We start from the raw sequence: 16567 nt of genomic DNA, 5'->3' as shown, positions 1-16567 counted from the left end.
CACAAATGCATCAAATACAAGTCTATGGGTCCCTGAAAAACATGTACAGCACACAGATGTCATCCGTGTCATGTTCGTGCTTAACATTAAAAAGTATAGGAGAAGACTTGTAATTTATTTCCTTATTCATACCGGAAAAACACTGATGACACCAATACTGTTTTTTCCAGTACCGGTTTTATACGGATGTGTGAAGGGGGCATATGGACCACTGGTAATCATAAACTGATGGCATTGTCTTTACTGTACAAATTGGGATTAACCCGTTAAATAATACCGAACCTTTAAATCCCCTGTAATTTTCAGGTTTCCAGCCGCTGCTTTGTTTTGCACTCTTCTCAACATAAAGCTAAAAAATCCTGGAAATGATGCCAGGTCTCTGTTATCTCTGTACAATGTACGCTGGGTTAACCACTCGTTTGCTAGATACAACATCAGATAAAAGGCTTATTTTCCCAGTAGCTGAAACAGTTGCATTATGATCCTATTTATTCGGTCACGTACAATACATCAGGTCAGTGCTCCATTACTAATGTCACCGTGATATCATTCGCTCAATGGAAAGAATTGTTTTTTCTGTGAAGCGAGTTTCCTTTCATCATGGCGCTCCTTATATGCAAATACTATAAGCCCTCCCCGAGCGTCTATGCAGATTGGGGATTTTCTCTGGGTGGCCCTAAGACTTGAGATCACTTTTTAGTTTGTCTCAGTAGAGTGAAGATCTTCCTTGGTGTCTTTGCATGCTCTCAGGTGCTGTGAGGGTTAATATCTCCTCTTGTTTCATTCTCATCATTTCCTGAAAGTACTGCCCAACTTCTTGAGAAAAACTTCCTCCCTGGACTTTCCAGCATTGAGCTGCAGGCTGAGCAGGGAGCAGTACTCACCCAGGACATGGGGACATGGGGCTAGGACTGGACGGCAAGTGACTTCCCTTGTCCTAGCCATGCTGGCCCACATGGAGTGTAAAGGTAAGCGGAAGCCCAGAAGGCAACATTATTAGGGTCATTGTACGGTAGACCCCATACTCATTGTAGGTCGCTACATGAGATTTTACGAGAGCTGTGTGTATGAAGAGAGTGTCCCCTAGTAGCCGTGTATGCGGAATATGACCACGCAGACCATTGCTTTCTGTCTAAGGCTAAGTTCCCACAATGAGTTTTTTTTACGCTTCGTATTTTCGAAAAAATGCAAGTAACTTATTTTACTTAATGGGTGCAAAAAGTCTGCAACATAAAAAAAAAAAAATCACTGTTGGAATGGATCGTATATAAAAAAAAATAAAGTCTGATTTTCATCCAGAAATAAAATTTACAAGACCAAACAGTTTCCTATGTTTAAAGAATTGCAATATATCCATAAAAATCGGATGCCGTGCTGTCGATCCACGTGGAATCTGATTTTTTTTTTTTTTTTTATTTAATTTATTTTTTTTGAGGACCTGTAGAATTGGATAAAAGTGCGTCATCTGAAATTCATAAGGCTATGTGCGCACGATCAGGATTTGTTGTAGAAATTTCTGCAGCATTTCTGCCAGGTTCTTCACCTCTTGGCAGCAAAACAAAAAACGCTGCGGAAATTCCGCAGCGTTTTTGATGCGGATTTGCCATGCTTTTTTTCCAATGCATTGTATAGGAAAAACGCACAAATGGACATGCTGCTTATTTTAACGCACATGAAATTCTGTAAGGGAAAATCCTGATCGCGTGCACAAATCTCATAGAAAATGCAGGGATAAGGTTTGCAGTGCGTTTTTGGGGCCAATTCCATGTGGATTTACCGTATAAAAAAACGCACCGTGTGCACATAGCCTAAGAGAATAGTGCAGGCTGTGTTTTTTTTTTTTTTTCACGTGGACATTTGTTAAAAGTAAAAAAACAAAAAACAAAAACATACATCAGAACAGCTCAATAAAATAACTCTGGTCCGAGCGCTGTCCGTCTGTCAGTTTTTCCACAGACAGCACTCAGACCGAAGATACTGACTTGTGAATGTAGCCTTGGGGTCCGTTCATGCAAACATATTTTCAGTCCAAGTGCTGTATGTGTGGAGAATGGACCGCACACGCTCCGATGTTAATCCATGTGTTCCTTCACCTGAATTGTTTTTCCGCACAGACCAACGGTGTGAACTAAATCTCTTGCCTCATATGTTTTTCCAATGAGACTCGCCTATATACAGTATTTCAATGGGTGCACACAAAAAACGGGTGCAATATGGACACCATGCATATGACATCCGTTTTTAATGGCTCCATTGCAATTATTAACATAGGGAAAATTGAATAAATTTTAATTATTGCTGTATAAAAATGGTTATCAAAAATGGACATATGGATGACACATGGGAGACATGCTGATGGTATATGGATGGCTAGATGGATCAAAAAAATTTTCTTTATTCCTGAATGAAAAATGGATGATTTTTCATATACTTATTTGAACTTCGCCTAAGGGTGCTTTCACTATGCGTTCCGGCATCCAACAATCAGTGGCCATGTTGGGGCTTGCGTCTGAACCCCTCCACAAAACAGGATTCAGACTTAAGTTCTGACAGGGCCACCGAACAAGTGTGAATGTGAACGCTCCCTAAGGCCTCATCCACATGTCCTTGTTGCACGGATATGTTCTGTCCATGAAAAAAAGATGGACAGAACAAGTATCCATTATAATATATTGTGCTATTCATATGTCCATGCAAAACTCACACAGACAGAAAAGGGTCCCTGTGCAAGAACAATAGAAGGGCCCTTTGCAGCCCAAGAGCTCCTAAGAATGCAAAATGGCACCTGCTTTGGAGGTATAAATGGTCCCCCTTTACCTCCTGGGCCCCTGTGCGGCTGCATAGGTTGCACCAATGATATGTCCGCCCCTGCGCAGACATGTCCGTTTTTTTCCTACAGCATGGATGACAAGGGCCAATACAAGGCTATGGGTCTGTGAAAAACACGTAGAGCACATGGATGTCATCCATGTACCATCGGTGTGCCGCCTGTGATTAACACTGTAACGTATAGGAGAAGTGTTGTCATTTCTTTATCCATCCGTGAAAACACTGATGGTAAAAACGAACACACGGACCAAACACTGATCCAAAATACTGATGACACCGGCACCATTTTTTCATATCCATGTTTAAACATGGACGTGTGAATGAGGCCAACAGCAGGTTTCACACATCCGTGATTCACTGTGCAATGTACAGACTGACCTCGGGTCTCCTGACCCAAACTCCAGAGTACCATGGGCGTATATACATGAAGCTGTTGAGTTTGGGTCAGGAGACCACTGTGAGTCTGTGCAGAGCAATCTGTACCAAGACGATGAAAAACAGATGTGTGAAACTGGCCCCAATTCACACTGAGTAACACAACAAAAAACATGCCATATGAGAATAGAGGTACAGCTGAGGCTCTGCGCCCCATATAAGCTTTATAATGGATCTAGTACATGTCAGGATGCCTGAGGCACCAGGGTCCATTCACATGGCAGCATTTTGGTCTGTATTTGCTAGTCAAAACCTAATTCAGGTCACAGAAAAGAAGGAAATGTGCGACATGTCATCCTCACAAAGGAGAGGAAATCTGCAGAGTAAACTGATTGCACCATAAGGCCATGTTCACACATTCAATATATAGTGAGTTTTTTAGTTGTGGTTGCAGCAGAGCTGAATTTGTCATTTACTTAAGTATTGTAATGCACAAAAGAAACATCTGCTGTCATATGTAAAACTGTTTAGGGTACAGTACAGACCAAAAGTTTGGACACACCTTCTCATTTAAAGATTTTTCTGTATTTTCATGACTTTGAAAATTGTACATTCACACTGAAGGCATCAAAACTATGAATTAACACATATACTTAACAAAAAAGTGTGAAACAACTGAAAATATGTCTTATATTCTAGGTTCTTCAAAGTAGCCACCTTTTGCTTTGATGACTGCTTTGCACACTCTTGGCATTCTCTTGATGAGCTTCAAGAGGTAGTCACCGGAAATGGTTTTCACTTCACATGTTTGCCCTGTCAGGTTTAATAAGTGGGATTTCTTGCCTTATAAATGGGGTTGGGACCATCAGTTGTGTTGTGCAGAAGTCAAGTGGATACACAGCTGATAGTCCTACTGAATAAACTGTTAGCTGTTTTTTTCTTTCCATAATACAAATTCTAAGTAAAGAAAAACGAGTGGCCATCATTACTTTAAGAAATGAAGGTCAGTCAGTGCGAAAAATGGGGCATACTTTGAAAGTGTCCCCAAGTGCAGTTGCAAAAACCATCAAGCGCTACAAAGAAACTGGTTCACATGAGGACCGCCCCAGGAAAGGAAGACCAAGAGTCACCTCTGCTTCTGAGGATAAGTTTATCCGAGTCACCAGCCTCAGAAATCGCAGGTTAACAGCAGCTCAGATTAGAGACCAGGTCAATGCCACACAGAGTTCTAGCAGCAGACACATCTCTACAACAACTGTTAAGAGGAGACTTTGTGCAGAAGGCCTTCATGGTAAAATTGCTGCTAGGAAACCACTGCTAAGGACAGGCAACAAGCAGAAGAGACTTGTTTGGGCTAAAGAACACAAGGAATGGACATTAGACCAGTGGAAATCTGTGCTTTGGTCTGATGAGTCCAAATTTGAGATCTTTGGTTCCAACCACCGTGTCTTTGTGCGTCGCAGAAAAGGTGAACGGATGGACTCTACATGCCTGGTTCCCACCGTGAAGCATGGAGGAGGAGGTGTGATGGTGTGTGGGTGCTTTGCTGGTGACACTGTTGGGGATTTATTCAAAATTGAAGGCATACTGAACCAGCATGGCTACCACAGCGTCTTGCAGTCGCATGCTATTCCATCCGGTTTGCGTTTAGTTGGACCATCATTTATTTTTCAACAGGACAATGACCCCAAACACACCTCCAGGCTGTGTAAGGGCAATTTGACCAAGAATGAGAGTGATGGGGTGCTACGCCAGATGACCTGGCCTCCACAGTCACCAGACCTGAACCCAATCGAGATGGTTTGGGGTGAGCTGGACCGCAGAGTGAAGGCGAAAGGGCCAACAAGTGCTAAATATCTCTGGGAACTCCTTCAAGATTGTTGGAAGACCATTTCCGGTGACTACCTCTTGAAGCTAATCAAGAGAATGCCAAGAGTGTGCAAAGCAGTCATCAAAGCAAAAGGTGGCTACTTTGAAGACCCTAGAATATAAGACATATTTTCAGTTGTTTCGCAATTTTTTGTTAAGTATATAATTCCACATGTGTTAATTCATAGTTTTGATGCCTTCAGTGTGAATGTACAATTTTCATAGTCATGAAAATACAGAAAAATCTTTAAATGAGAAGGTGTGTCCAAACTTTTGGTCTGTACTGTATGTGCCCACGATCCGGAGCCGCTGTGGGTTTGACGCTGCAAACTTATGCAGCGTCAAACCTACAGCGTCCAGATGTTACAGCATAGCGGATGGGGTTTCTAGAAATCCCATGTCCGCTATGCGTCTCCGTGCACCTGCGGCACACCTGCGGACACTGACATGCTGCGCGGTTTTCCAGACCGCATCATGTCAATCTCTTGCGGGTCCGCATGCCAGCTTTCCCCATAGACTAACATCTATGAAGAAAGTCTGCAGGTGAAAAAAAAACAAACGGTGCAGCTCATTAGCATATTGAGTGAAAGCCGCCGGTGGTTATTCTGCAGCGTCTGGGCCGCAGCTGGCCCGCTCCAGTCCGTGTGCACACATACCCTTATAAGATATATGGGCAGCACTCTGGCTCAGTGGTTAGCACTGCAGCCTTGCAGCGATGGGGTCCTGGGTTCAAATCCCACCAAGTACAACATCTGCAAGGAGTTTGTATGTTCTCCCCGTGTTTGTGTGGATTTCCTCTGGGTTCTCCCGTTTCCTCCCACACCCCAAAGATATACTGATAGGGAATGCTGATTGTGAGTCCTAATGGGGACAGTGGTGATGTCTGTAAAACTCTGTGGAATTAATGGCGCTATATAAGTGAGTAAAATAAATATATATTGTAGATGTTTGTGCACAAAGCTGATAATGTATGCCAGGCATAGCTTCAAGTGTACATCTTAATGTTCCCATGGGTCCACTCTGTCTGCATACATTTTTTTTTTACCTATCAGAAAATGCATCAGAATAAGTGTCCCTTAAGCCCACAAAAAAAACCCAAAAGAAATATATATATATATATATATATATATATATATATATATATATATATATTAGTAGTGTTTTTTTTGGAAACGGTCCCTATGATGGACTGATGCAACGGCAACCAGATTGTGGCTGCTGTTTGGCATATTCCTCCTGAGTGTTAATAAAATGTGCAATCACATTGTTGTTACAGAGTGAATTTGCTTGTGTCTTATTGTAGCCGTTCTAGTGAGCAGCCAGATCATCTGGAAATGTAATGGATGATCTCTGGTGGGTAACCCACTGTCTCTGGGGAGCTCGGTTTCCTAGGAGCGACCATACACTTGGATCTATTCTGGGCACAGCTTGGCCGCCTTCATCTCCATCGGAATATTATGATTGTAACCAGGGCCGGCCTTTGGGGCGTGCCAGCTGTGCAACTGCACAGGGCGCCTCAAACTTGAGAGTGAAGGGGGGCGCTGCGCTGGCTCCCTCCCCGTCGGTATTTTTCTTATGGAAGAGCAGAGAGGGAGCGCCCAGCGTTTCTTCTGTGCTCAGGCGCCGGCGCCCCCTCTCTGCTCTGAAATGTCCGGCCGGGACCCGGGCGCGCTGCACTCTCTCCTCCTCACACACAGGGGCGGAACTACCGCCCGTGCAGCCGGTTCATTGAACGGGGGCCCCGAGGGAGAGGGGGCCCCTTCAGCCTCCAGCAGGGCCGCCATCAGGGCATGACTGCCCTGACTCCAGTATGGGGCCCGGCCGGTAGGGGCCCCCTTGGGGGCCCCCCTCTTGTGTGTCTCTCTCCTCATGGGGCCCCCGGCCCCATGCTAAGCGCCGGGGCCGGAACATCTCTGTCATGATTTCTCTGACTTCCGGTCATGTGACGGCACCGTCACATGACCGGAAGTCAGGAGAACCTGGTGTCATCGATTTGGACGAGGATTCTGCAGGGATCGCATGGGGGTAAGTATAACAAGTTTTTTTTTTTTTTTAAATACAATTTACTAGGAGTGGGGGGAATGGGAGGTGCACATGTGGGGGAGGGGAATGAGAGAGGTGCACATGTGGGGGAGGGGGATGAGAGAGGTGCACATGTGGGGGAGGGGGATGAGAGGTGTGCACATGTGGGGGAGGGGGATGAGAGAGGTGCACATGTGGGGGAGGGGGATGAGAGAGGTGCACATGTGGGGGAGGGGGATGAGAGATGTGCACATGGGGGGGATGAGAGAGGTGCACATGTGGGGGAGGGGGATGAGAGAGGTGCACATGTGGGGGAGGGGGATGAGAGAGGTGCACATGTGGGGGAGTGGGATGAGAGAGGTGCACATGTGGGGGAGGGGGATGAGAGAGGTGCACATGTGGGGGAGGGGGATGAGAGATGTGCACATGGGGGGGATGAGAGAGGTGCACATGTGGGGGAGGGGGATGAGAGAGGTGCACATGTGGGGGAGGGGGATGAGAGAGGTGCACATGTGGGGGAGTGGGATGAGAGAGGTGCACATGTGGGGGAGGGGGATGAGAGAGGGGCACATGTGGGGGAGGGGGATGAGAGATGTGCACATGGGGGGGTGAGAGCTGCACATGGGGGAATTGGGAGAAAATGAGCTGCACATGGGGGAATTGGGAGTAGGGGGATAATGAGCTGCACATAATGAATGTGGGGTGGGGGACAGTAAATGATGATGGGGTGGGGAGAGCAGGACATGATATAATGAATTGGGGCAGGGGGTGCATGTAAATAATGAATGCGGGGAGCAGGAAGTATAGAGTAGGGGGCGTTGCGGATGCAGGAGTGTAACTGGTAACAAATTGGCGGAAAGAGTAGAGGTTCTAATTAAATTATATATTAAGTGCCTATTTACAGTTAATGGGGGCACCGTGGTGGATTACAATTTATATTTGGAATGGTAGGTTGTATAATAACTAACCATATATTGATGGTGGATACACGTCTGTATTCAGCTGCGTAATGTAGAAGTTGGGGAATGTGCTCTAGATAACTGTGTTATTTTATGCAGAGACGAGTCCTGGCTGGAAGACGTAATGGCGGTCTGTGCTGGATGAAGGAGAAAAGCGTAGCTGAAGGACTTCACCTAGAGACGTCACCAGTGAGTCAGTGTATTACATGTACACTTACACTATATACTATGTACCGGGCTCCTGTGTATAATGTCACTGGTGATCACTGTATTACCTGTACACTGACACTATATACAGAGCTCCTGTGTATAATGTCACTGATGATCACTGTATTACCTGTACACTGACACTATATACAGAGCTCCTGTGTATAATGTCACTGGTGATCACTAGATTACCTGGACACTTACATTATACATACCATGTATAGAGCTCCCGTGCATAATGACACTTATGGTAATATTAGTAATGTGGTGGTAATATTAGTAATGTGGTGGTAATATGTGGTCTGGTCATGGTGTGGCAGTTTTTCCCCCTTCTGTGTGGTATTATTCGGTCACTATGTTGTGGTAATATGTGGTCTGGTCATGGTGTGGCAGTATTCCCTGTATGTGGTATTATTGGTCATTTTTAAAAAAAAATGTATATGACACATTCCCTTAAAGAAAACTAAATAAAAATATATCTAAAAAGAGTATTGGATATTTTAAGAAAATTTTAATAGGTTAGAGTAGGGCCCTGCCAGAAGAGTCTACCTTATCGTGGTGGCGGCTTTAAAACTTTTCAACTTTTGTTGCTTGTTATTACTTGATCATTTGATTAATAAAAAATGCACTTGTTGTTTTCACCTACATGAGTTTAATTTTTTTTCTTTGGGGGGGGGCGCCAAGAGGGATTTCGCACAGGGCGCCATATACCCTAAGGCCGGCCCTGATTGTAACCCCGATCACATTTCTCTAATACGTTATTGCCTTGAAGTCTAATCCCGTTTGGCTGCATCCCCCATTCACTGACTGTATATGGACTGTGGCATTTTTTGGGATTCCTGTGTGGAATTGTCTGTGAGGTGTGGATGACACATATGTCACGTATACCTCTGTTGTCTGCTCACTGGAAGCAACAGAACAAATACATTCCAGATAGGTAGCGTCACAGAAACCTTGTTCTCTTGTTTATGATGCTAAGTATGTAGAGAAAAGTGCAATATTTTACTTTGCGATTAATTTCTATTTCTATTAGAGAAAAAAAACTTTTGCAAAAAATGTCAAACCTGATAGCGACCAAATGCCAAGTGAGGGAAATAACAAGACTTGTTTTTTTCCCTTCTGAAAGGGACTTTCCTTCTCGACCTTCTGATGAGTAATGTGCCCCTGCAGGAAGGACGCTTTAAAATATGTGGCCAAAACTTCAGCTGTTATTATGGAGCTCAGTTTTACACACACCGAGTTTTTCAAAGCCAAAAAGACTCCATGCAGAAGTTTGCTCTTAGGCCAAATTCAGACGTCAGTGATTTCTCCTAGGCTATGTGCCCACGTTGCATTTATGAAGCAGAAAATTTCTGCTGCATAAATGCAAGTCCTCTCCCGGAAAAACGCATGCGGAATTCCGCACGCGTTTATCGCGCATTTTTCGCGCGTTTATCACGCGTTTTCCACATGCGGAATTGCCTTGCGTTTTTTATGCATTGGACAAAGGCAATTCCGCTTGCGGAAACGCAAAATTAAATGACATGCTGCGGAGTTTTGAACGCGGCATAAACGCTGCGGAAAAATCCGCAGCATGTGCATAGAAGTTGCGGAATCCCATTGGGGACCATGGGGTGCGGATATACATGCGTTTTTCAAGCGTTTACGCTGCGGAAATTCCGCAGCATATACGCTTGAAAAATGCTACGTGGGCACACAGCCTTACTGACCGATTTTCATTGGTGTACTGGGTCAGGTTTTCAAGATCAGTGATTTTTTTTTTTTTTTGCATGGGGGCCGATTCATAAAAGCTTTTAAGCCCAAAAAATTGGTGCAAAAGCTTTGGAAAGTCGCCATATTTTTTTCACAGTTGCGTGAAATGTTTGCAACTATTGGCATTTTCTCGCCATTTTAGATCAGGCACTGTTGAAATGTGTAGAGCTGGGGAGGAACCGGGATAGGACCTGGCCACGCCTGCCCATCAAATTCCTCAGAAGTGATGGCATTTTGTACGCAAAAAATGCTACTCCAGTCCCTGACTGGAATAGGGTTTCGGACTCGGTGCAAGCCACTCAGAAGAGGCACCAAGTTAATTAAGTGGTTTGTTCCTCTAAGAGTGCTTTCACATTGCGTTTAGTACCTGCTCGGTGGCCCCGTCAGGTCATACATCTGGGTTTCGTGCATATGCGCCAACAGGGCCATAGACTATAATGGTGCCGTCAGAGTGCATGTATGCTCTGCCGTGCATCATTTTTGAGCATGTACGACTACTGGTATGGACACTCAGACGTAATAGGCGCCTAAAGTAGGAGTATACATTTGAAAATGGTGTACGGCAGAGTGCACGTTCGCTCTGCCGGCATCTTTATAGTCTATAGTTCCATTGGCGAATAGGCCCAAATCCCATTTTGCAGGGGGGAATATAGACGTGCACCCCGATGGAGCCACAGAACGGGTGTGTGAACGCAAAGTGAAAGCACCCTTAATGAATTTAATTCCTTCTACTCCACCAATACCGGTGTACGCTGTTCATGACTTTTGTACAAATTCAAAAACAGTCTTTACTTTTGTTTTTTAACCTTTTTTTTGTGACTTTTTAGCGCAAAAAAAAAACAGTTAGTTAGGGAAGAAAAAGGGACTTTTTAATTCAAGTGTATTAGATTAGATTATGGCACTAAATTGGGGTTTACGATGAAAATTAAGTTGTATTTCGGACTATACCTTTTAACGAATCAACCATAAAAATCTGTAAACCCCAAACCTTGCCCACAATGGAGAACATAATGAAAAACACATATAAGATTAATATAAAAAGGTACAAATTAAAAGAATAAAGCACAAATGCAAAACAGGCAAAAAACACCAATAACTTGACTAAACTAAAGGCACAAATGCAATAATAAATTGGGCCTTTAGTCTGCAAACCACAAAAAAATGGACATATGAACAGCCTCATAGATTATAATGGGCACATGTTCTGTCCATGAAAAACACAACTAAAAATCATACATAAAGCACAGATGTCTGAACGAGGCCTTAGTCTATGAAAAGGTCTCAAGCTGTTAGGAAACTACTACTTCCAGCGAGCACGGACAGATGCAGGTTGTCAGGGTAGGTCAGGAGTTTCGTTTTATGACAGGTTGGAGGTCATTAGTTTATAGGAACACATGATTATCTCTACACAGTCACGTTTGTGTTTTTTTACATTGTGATCGGAGTTTGATATTAAGGTGTTTTTTCTCTATAGATGTCAATAGGCTTTTAAAAAATGTTCAAAGAGTCGTATTGCTAAAATTCCATACTAAATGCTTAAAAGTTTAACTTTTTTTTTTGAGGTTTTACAGAAAAAAAACCCACTTGGGTAGAATTACTAATCTCTTGCAACATTTAGACAGTGCAAACTTAGTCCAGAGAGTCTTAAAAGGGTTGTTCTAAGTTCTGTCTTCAGGAGCGCACCGCTCCCCTGCTTCACAGCTTCCTTCTAGCCAGGAGGCGCTGCATTCCTTATTGATAGTTCACATCAGTAGAATGGTTGAGCCCCTGGCGAAAAATGTGCAGTCTCAGATGTTGCAAACAGAGACAGATTTGCTTCTGGTCTATACGAGGAGCGCAGGGGCACTGAAATTGGATGGATAGAGCGACCTTGCCAACTTATATATGGAAAAAGCTAGGCACTACTTGCCTAGGAGACCGGCCACTGCTGATCGACTGCAGACATGGCTGGTAACCTAAGCAAGGAGCAGTCAACAATAATATTAAAAATCGCTCCATTCTTAAGAACCAGCACTTTGAGGTAGGGCATATAACGAAGTTTGTGCAGTTGCCGTTAGCAGAATATTGGGGCCATGTACTGCAGCCTGTATTCTGTGAATGCAGTTTTTATAGACGTTATGATGTGTTGATTAAAAATTGCTCTCAGTGGGAAAAACAAGATAATCTTGTAGTTATGATACCTTTTAATGGCTAGCAAAAATAAAATATATGATGTTACAAGGCAAGCTTTCGAGACAACTTAGGTTCCTTCCTCAGGCATGGTATGAGAAGATATATAAAGAAACACAAATATATGCACACAAAAAAAGAAAAAAAAAACAACAAAAAACAGATGCATGGCATAATAAATTGACATTTAAATAAGCAAACAAAACTGAGCTTAGAGAAGTCCTTAATTGGATTAGATTAGTGGTGTGAAAGTTTTATGGTTCCAATATCCATGTAAGATCATAGGCCTGGTGACCTCCTGTCTCTGGAGCAGATTCCTCAGATTTTGTAGTGAGACATAAATCCTCCTGACAGATTTATTCCTGTGTGGAGGGTGCCAAAGACTCTAATCAGTTTGCATTCCCAAACTCTTCTGTGTTTTTGTGATTTAAAGTTGCCTTTTAATATGACAACTTTCATATTGTTGATGTTGTGTCCTGGACCACAGAAATGTTTGGCCACCGGTATATGTTTTTTTTTTTATCTGTAATTGGGTGGCGATGATGCTTGCTCTCAGTTTCTGTCTGGTTTCTCCCACATAGAGACCCCCAATAGGACATATAGTGCACAGAATTAAGTACACCACATTGGAAGAGGAACATGTGAATGTCCCGGGAATCTTATATTCCTGCTGTGTGTTGGGAATCTGTATCCTGTCTTTGGTCTCTATATGGGTGCATGTTTTGCAGCTCTTCACATTGCAAGGAAAAGTTCCTCTTGGTGTATCTAAGGGCACTGAACTTCGGATCATGATGGTTCTTAAATTTGGAGGTTGCCTGTAGCACAGCAAGGGAGGGTCTTTGAATATTGTTTTTAGCCGGTCATCCTTGTGTAGCATGTGGTGACGTTTTTTAGCAGTTTTTCTCAGTACCTCAAGCTGTGGGTTGTAGGTCACCACCAGCGGTACACAATTATTTTCCTCTTTTTCTCTGTACTGAAGTAATTGACTTCTAGGGATCCTTGTGGCTCTAATGATCTGGTCATCAATGGAAGTGGAGTGGTAGCCTTGGTTTAAAAAATGTATTTTTAGGATTGGTTAAGTTTTCATCCCTGTCCATTGGACTGGAACTTTGCAACAGTCTTTCCTGAGAAATAATCTGCAGAATACAAACTGCTACAAATTGCATTGACGTGTTTGCGTGGGTTTCCTCCGGGCTCTCCGGTTTCATCCCACACTTCAAAGACATACTGATAGGGAATCTAGATTGTGAGCCCCAATGGGGACAGTGTCAATAATGTCTGTAAAGCGCTGTGGAATTAATGGCGCTATATAAGTGAGTAAAATAAACAAATATGGTATTAGTCAGTGTCTTGGCTACAAGGGTGCATAGGGTGCTGCAATTCAATACGCCGGATCATTCTGTCGCTATTAAATCATCTGTTGAGCAAGAGTTAGGAGGGCCCTATAAACATTGGATAGTTTGTGTCTCCTACCAATATCTCCCTGTTCGGATGACATCCACTTAATGTGTTTTGGGGGCCTTTAGACTTTGGAATAAGTTTCCAAATACATGCCATTGATTCCAATAATAAGGGTTTCTTTCCACAGGTTTCTCTTCAATTATTTGGTGGGCACCTGGAGAAGGGTGTTTTGGGGTGTTATGATTTAAGTAAACAAAGTAGGGATAGATCCAGCTACACGGATAAAGGTTACTGAAGTTTTATTCGTTCATATTAAAAATTCCACAAAACATCCATTACAGTCCAAAAACAAACCGGTACTGACGCTTTTCGGGTGCATTTAGCACCCTTAGTCATGGTTATGTAGCTGGATCTATCCCTACTTTGTTTATCTGTCTTACCGGCTGAGTGGTGTCAGTCAAAGCTCCAGAGATTTATGGACTACTGTGGTGTGTGGTGAGCTGGCTTCTCCTTCTCATTCGTCATGATTTGAATGTCTTGTTAGGATTCCCTTACAATACAGTCATGGAGTTGTAGAAAATGTGAACTTTATGGACCTGGACCCAAACAATATACTTGGATAGAAAATCTCTCGAAGAGTCAAACCAAATTCATCCTTCCGTGAAACACGGTCTGAATATGGGCCACAGTGTCCGGTCTGATCGCAGGTCTCCTAACCCGAACTCAAGTGCCTCATATATGCCTATAAGACTGAAGAGTTCAGTTGGGGAGACCTCCGACAGATCAGGACTTCTGAGTTCACCCAAAGACTTGGTTAATTTCACTTGTGTTGACTGATGGATGACAACTGACTTTTTGGACTTTGTCAGATTCCTGATAGTAACACCAGCTCTTTTGAGGGTAGAGATCTCTGAGGCACCGTTCCCAGGTCTGGGGGGCCAGATGGTAGGCCATCCAACCTGTCTGCCTATCCCTGGATATAAGGAGGGGATCTGAGGAGGACAAACAGTTGAGTAAGATAGATCCTTTGTGGGTTGCTGATGCTAAGGCCTGCACCCCAGAGAGACTAATACTGCTAGAGGAACCTGTATGGAGAAGTATCTGGAGTCGCACTGTCATATCGATCTCTAAGCGGAGGATTGTGACTCTCACCTTCCGGGGCATTTATCCCGTTACTGGACTGTATCCGTGTTCCTGGACTATTTCATCCTCTGTGTGGTAGATTGTTTTATGGACCTTTTGGTTTGCATGTAATAAAGGTTCTTGGGATTGTTCAGTCATCTTTCGCTCTGTTGATTGTGTGATACCGGATTTGGACCCCGTGACACCAGGATTATGCCAGTAATTGTAACTTTTTATGAGCTCTGATCACAGTTAGTAAGTTTAGACCCCAGACCTTTCTCACGTCACACTGGTTTATATTATGCAATAAGGAGAAATGAACTTGTTTACTAAGAAAGGATGGAAGGGAGGAACTTACCACTGCGATTACGGGCAGACCTCCGTAGACTCAGCCACAGACCACTATCTGACCTATATTTCATTGTCAATCATCCTCAAATCGGGGCACAAGTTAAAGGGCCAGAAGATATCAGCCCATCGGATAGACTACAATACAACGTTCATATATTAACTCTTTGTATGCTAACATTTGATCAGTAGACACAGTTTTGAGTAACTTCTGCAGTCACCCGGCATTAGTTAAAGGGCCAAGTAGGCAACATGTTATGATTGGAGATGTAGTAAATGTCTTAGGACAACAAGGGGACTTTTCCAATTTTCCATCCTCCCTGCCAACTGCTGGGAAACTTTTTAGTTTTGGATGGATTGGGAACTGTGCTTCAGTTTTCCAGTAATCCATCCATTTTTTTCTGCCTTATTTGGATTGGGAAAATGAATGTTTTTCTTCTTAAGTCACATTTCTAATGTCTGCCCAGAAATTGTCTTGTTGTCTCCTCCAGGGATCAAGGCTGAGGTCATCATCCTGCTATTCTTAGACTTCAATCGTGACTTGATTTGCAGGAATTCAGATTACACAGTTACATAAAGTTGCATTATAAAATGTAATGCTCGGCAACAAGTCTCTCATTAAATATCAGAACTACAACTCCCAGGCTGTAACTATTAGATCATCCGGAAGGTCGCAGCTTACAGTTTGATTAATCAAATGAACACACATTGCATTTATAATTTCCCTTTTCCTCCATATATTGCACAATGGTTTTATTGTATGTTGGTTTTAATGCACATTTAAGAGGAAACCGAATAAATGGAAGGAGCAGATGTGTCGCATTGTAAATGTCACAATAGTTATTGTTTCCCACCTGTAAGACCCCCTCCGTAATTGGAAGCTGATTTAATCTGTTTTTGGGCAGGGCCGGTTCTGCATGACACGAGTACGCTGCGTGCACTGCCTTTAGGTGCATTGTATCCTTCTATTCTAACTATGACAGCCGCCAAAAGAAATGTAGATTGTTGCGTAACGAGAACGGTAAAGGGTTTGGCCCAGGAACAACATCTATTACATCATCAAAGGATAGATGATAAATGCGTAATCACTGGTGATCCCACCACTGGGACCCCATAAATCTCAAGAATGCTCACCTATTTGAACGGATTGGCGGTTTATTATGTTAACAAGAAGTCCACTCTTTATCTTTGGGACGGATGGAGATGGCAAAGTATAGTTGTCACGGGTGTGTCAGGTGTAATAGACAGTCGCTCTGGATCTGGCTGTAGAAGGTCTCTGCGCTTGGTATTACAGACGCCTTCTTAATCCTTCTGCCTTTAGTACCCAGCGGCGACCTCCCTCCTTCTGCTGATTGATACACCCTTGCCAGGAAGTTAAAAACACTCAGTTTGCTCCAGGGAATCACCGGTGATACTTCTATGTACCTTTGTGCAGGCTTGGAGCACTAGCAGTCGGCTAGCATCTTCTCTGGTGCCCTTGGAGGACAGTTGGCGTTACTCCTCTGCTGTCTGCT

At 43.4% G+C, this 16567-nt stretch overlaps 1 protein-coding gene across 3 annotated transcripts in view; it reads left to right on the top strand.

The window, feature by feature from the left end:
- Window positions 1-681: 681 nt before the first annotated feature.
- The window catches only part of MAP3K8 (mitogen-activated protein kinase kinase kinase 8), a 38285-nt gene continuing 22399 nt past the window's right edge, over window positions 682-16567 (top strand). The window contains exons 1-2 of one of the 3 annotated variants that reach the window (XM_073677592.1): window positions 682-968; window positions 8154-8243. Coding sequence is in view for 1 of the 3 variants with exons in the window: in XM_073677591.1 (XP_073533692.1) it covers window positions 944-968 (25 nt within the window). In the remaining 2 variants the exon portion in view is untranslated. Of the gene's footprint in view, window positions 969-6982; window positions 7099-8153; window positions 8244-16567 lie in introns of those variants that run through there. The other 2 variants (XM_073677593.1, XM_073677591.1) reach the window with 2 other exon arrangements.

Source organism: Phyllobates terribilis, unplaced genomic scaffold (genome assembly GCF_046119375.1).
Source record: "Phyllobates terribilis strain yellow unplaced genomic scaffold, ASM4611937v1 Scaffold_4__5_contigs__length_816908805, whole genome shotgun sequence".
Classification (NCBI taxonomy): Eukaryota; Metazoa; Chordata; class Amphibia; order Anura; family Dendrobatidae; genus Phyllobates; species Phyllobates terribilis.
This window is presented reverse-complemented; position numbering and strand designations above follow the sequence as displayed.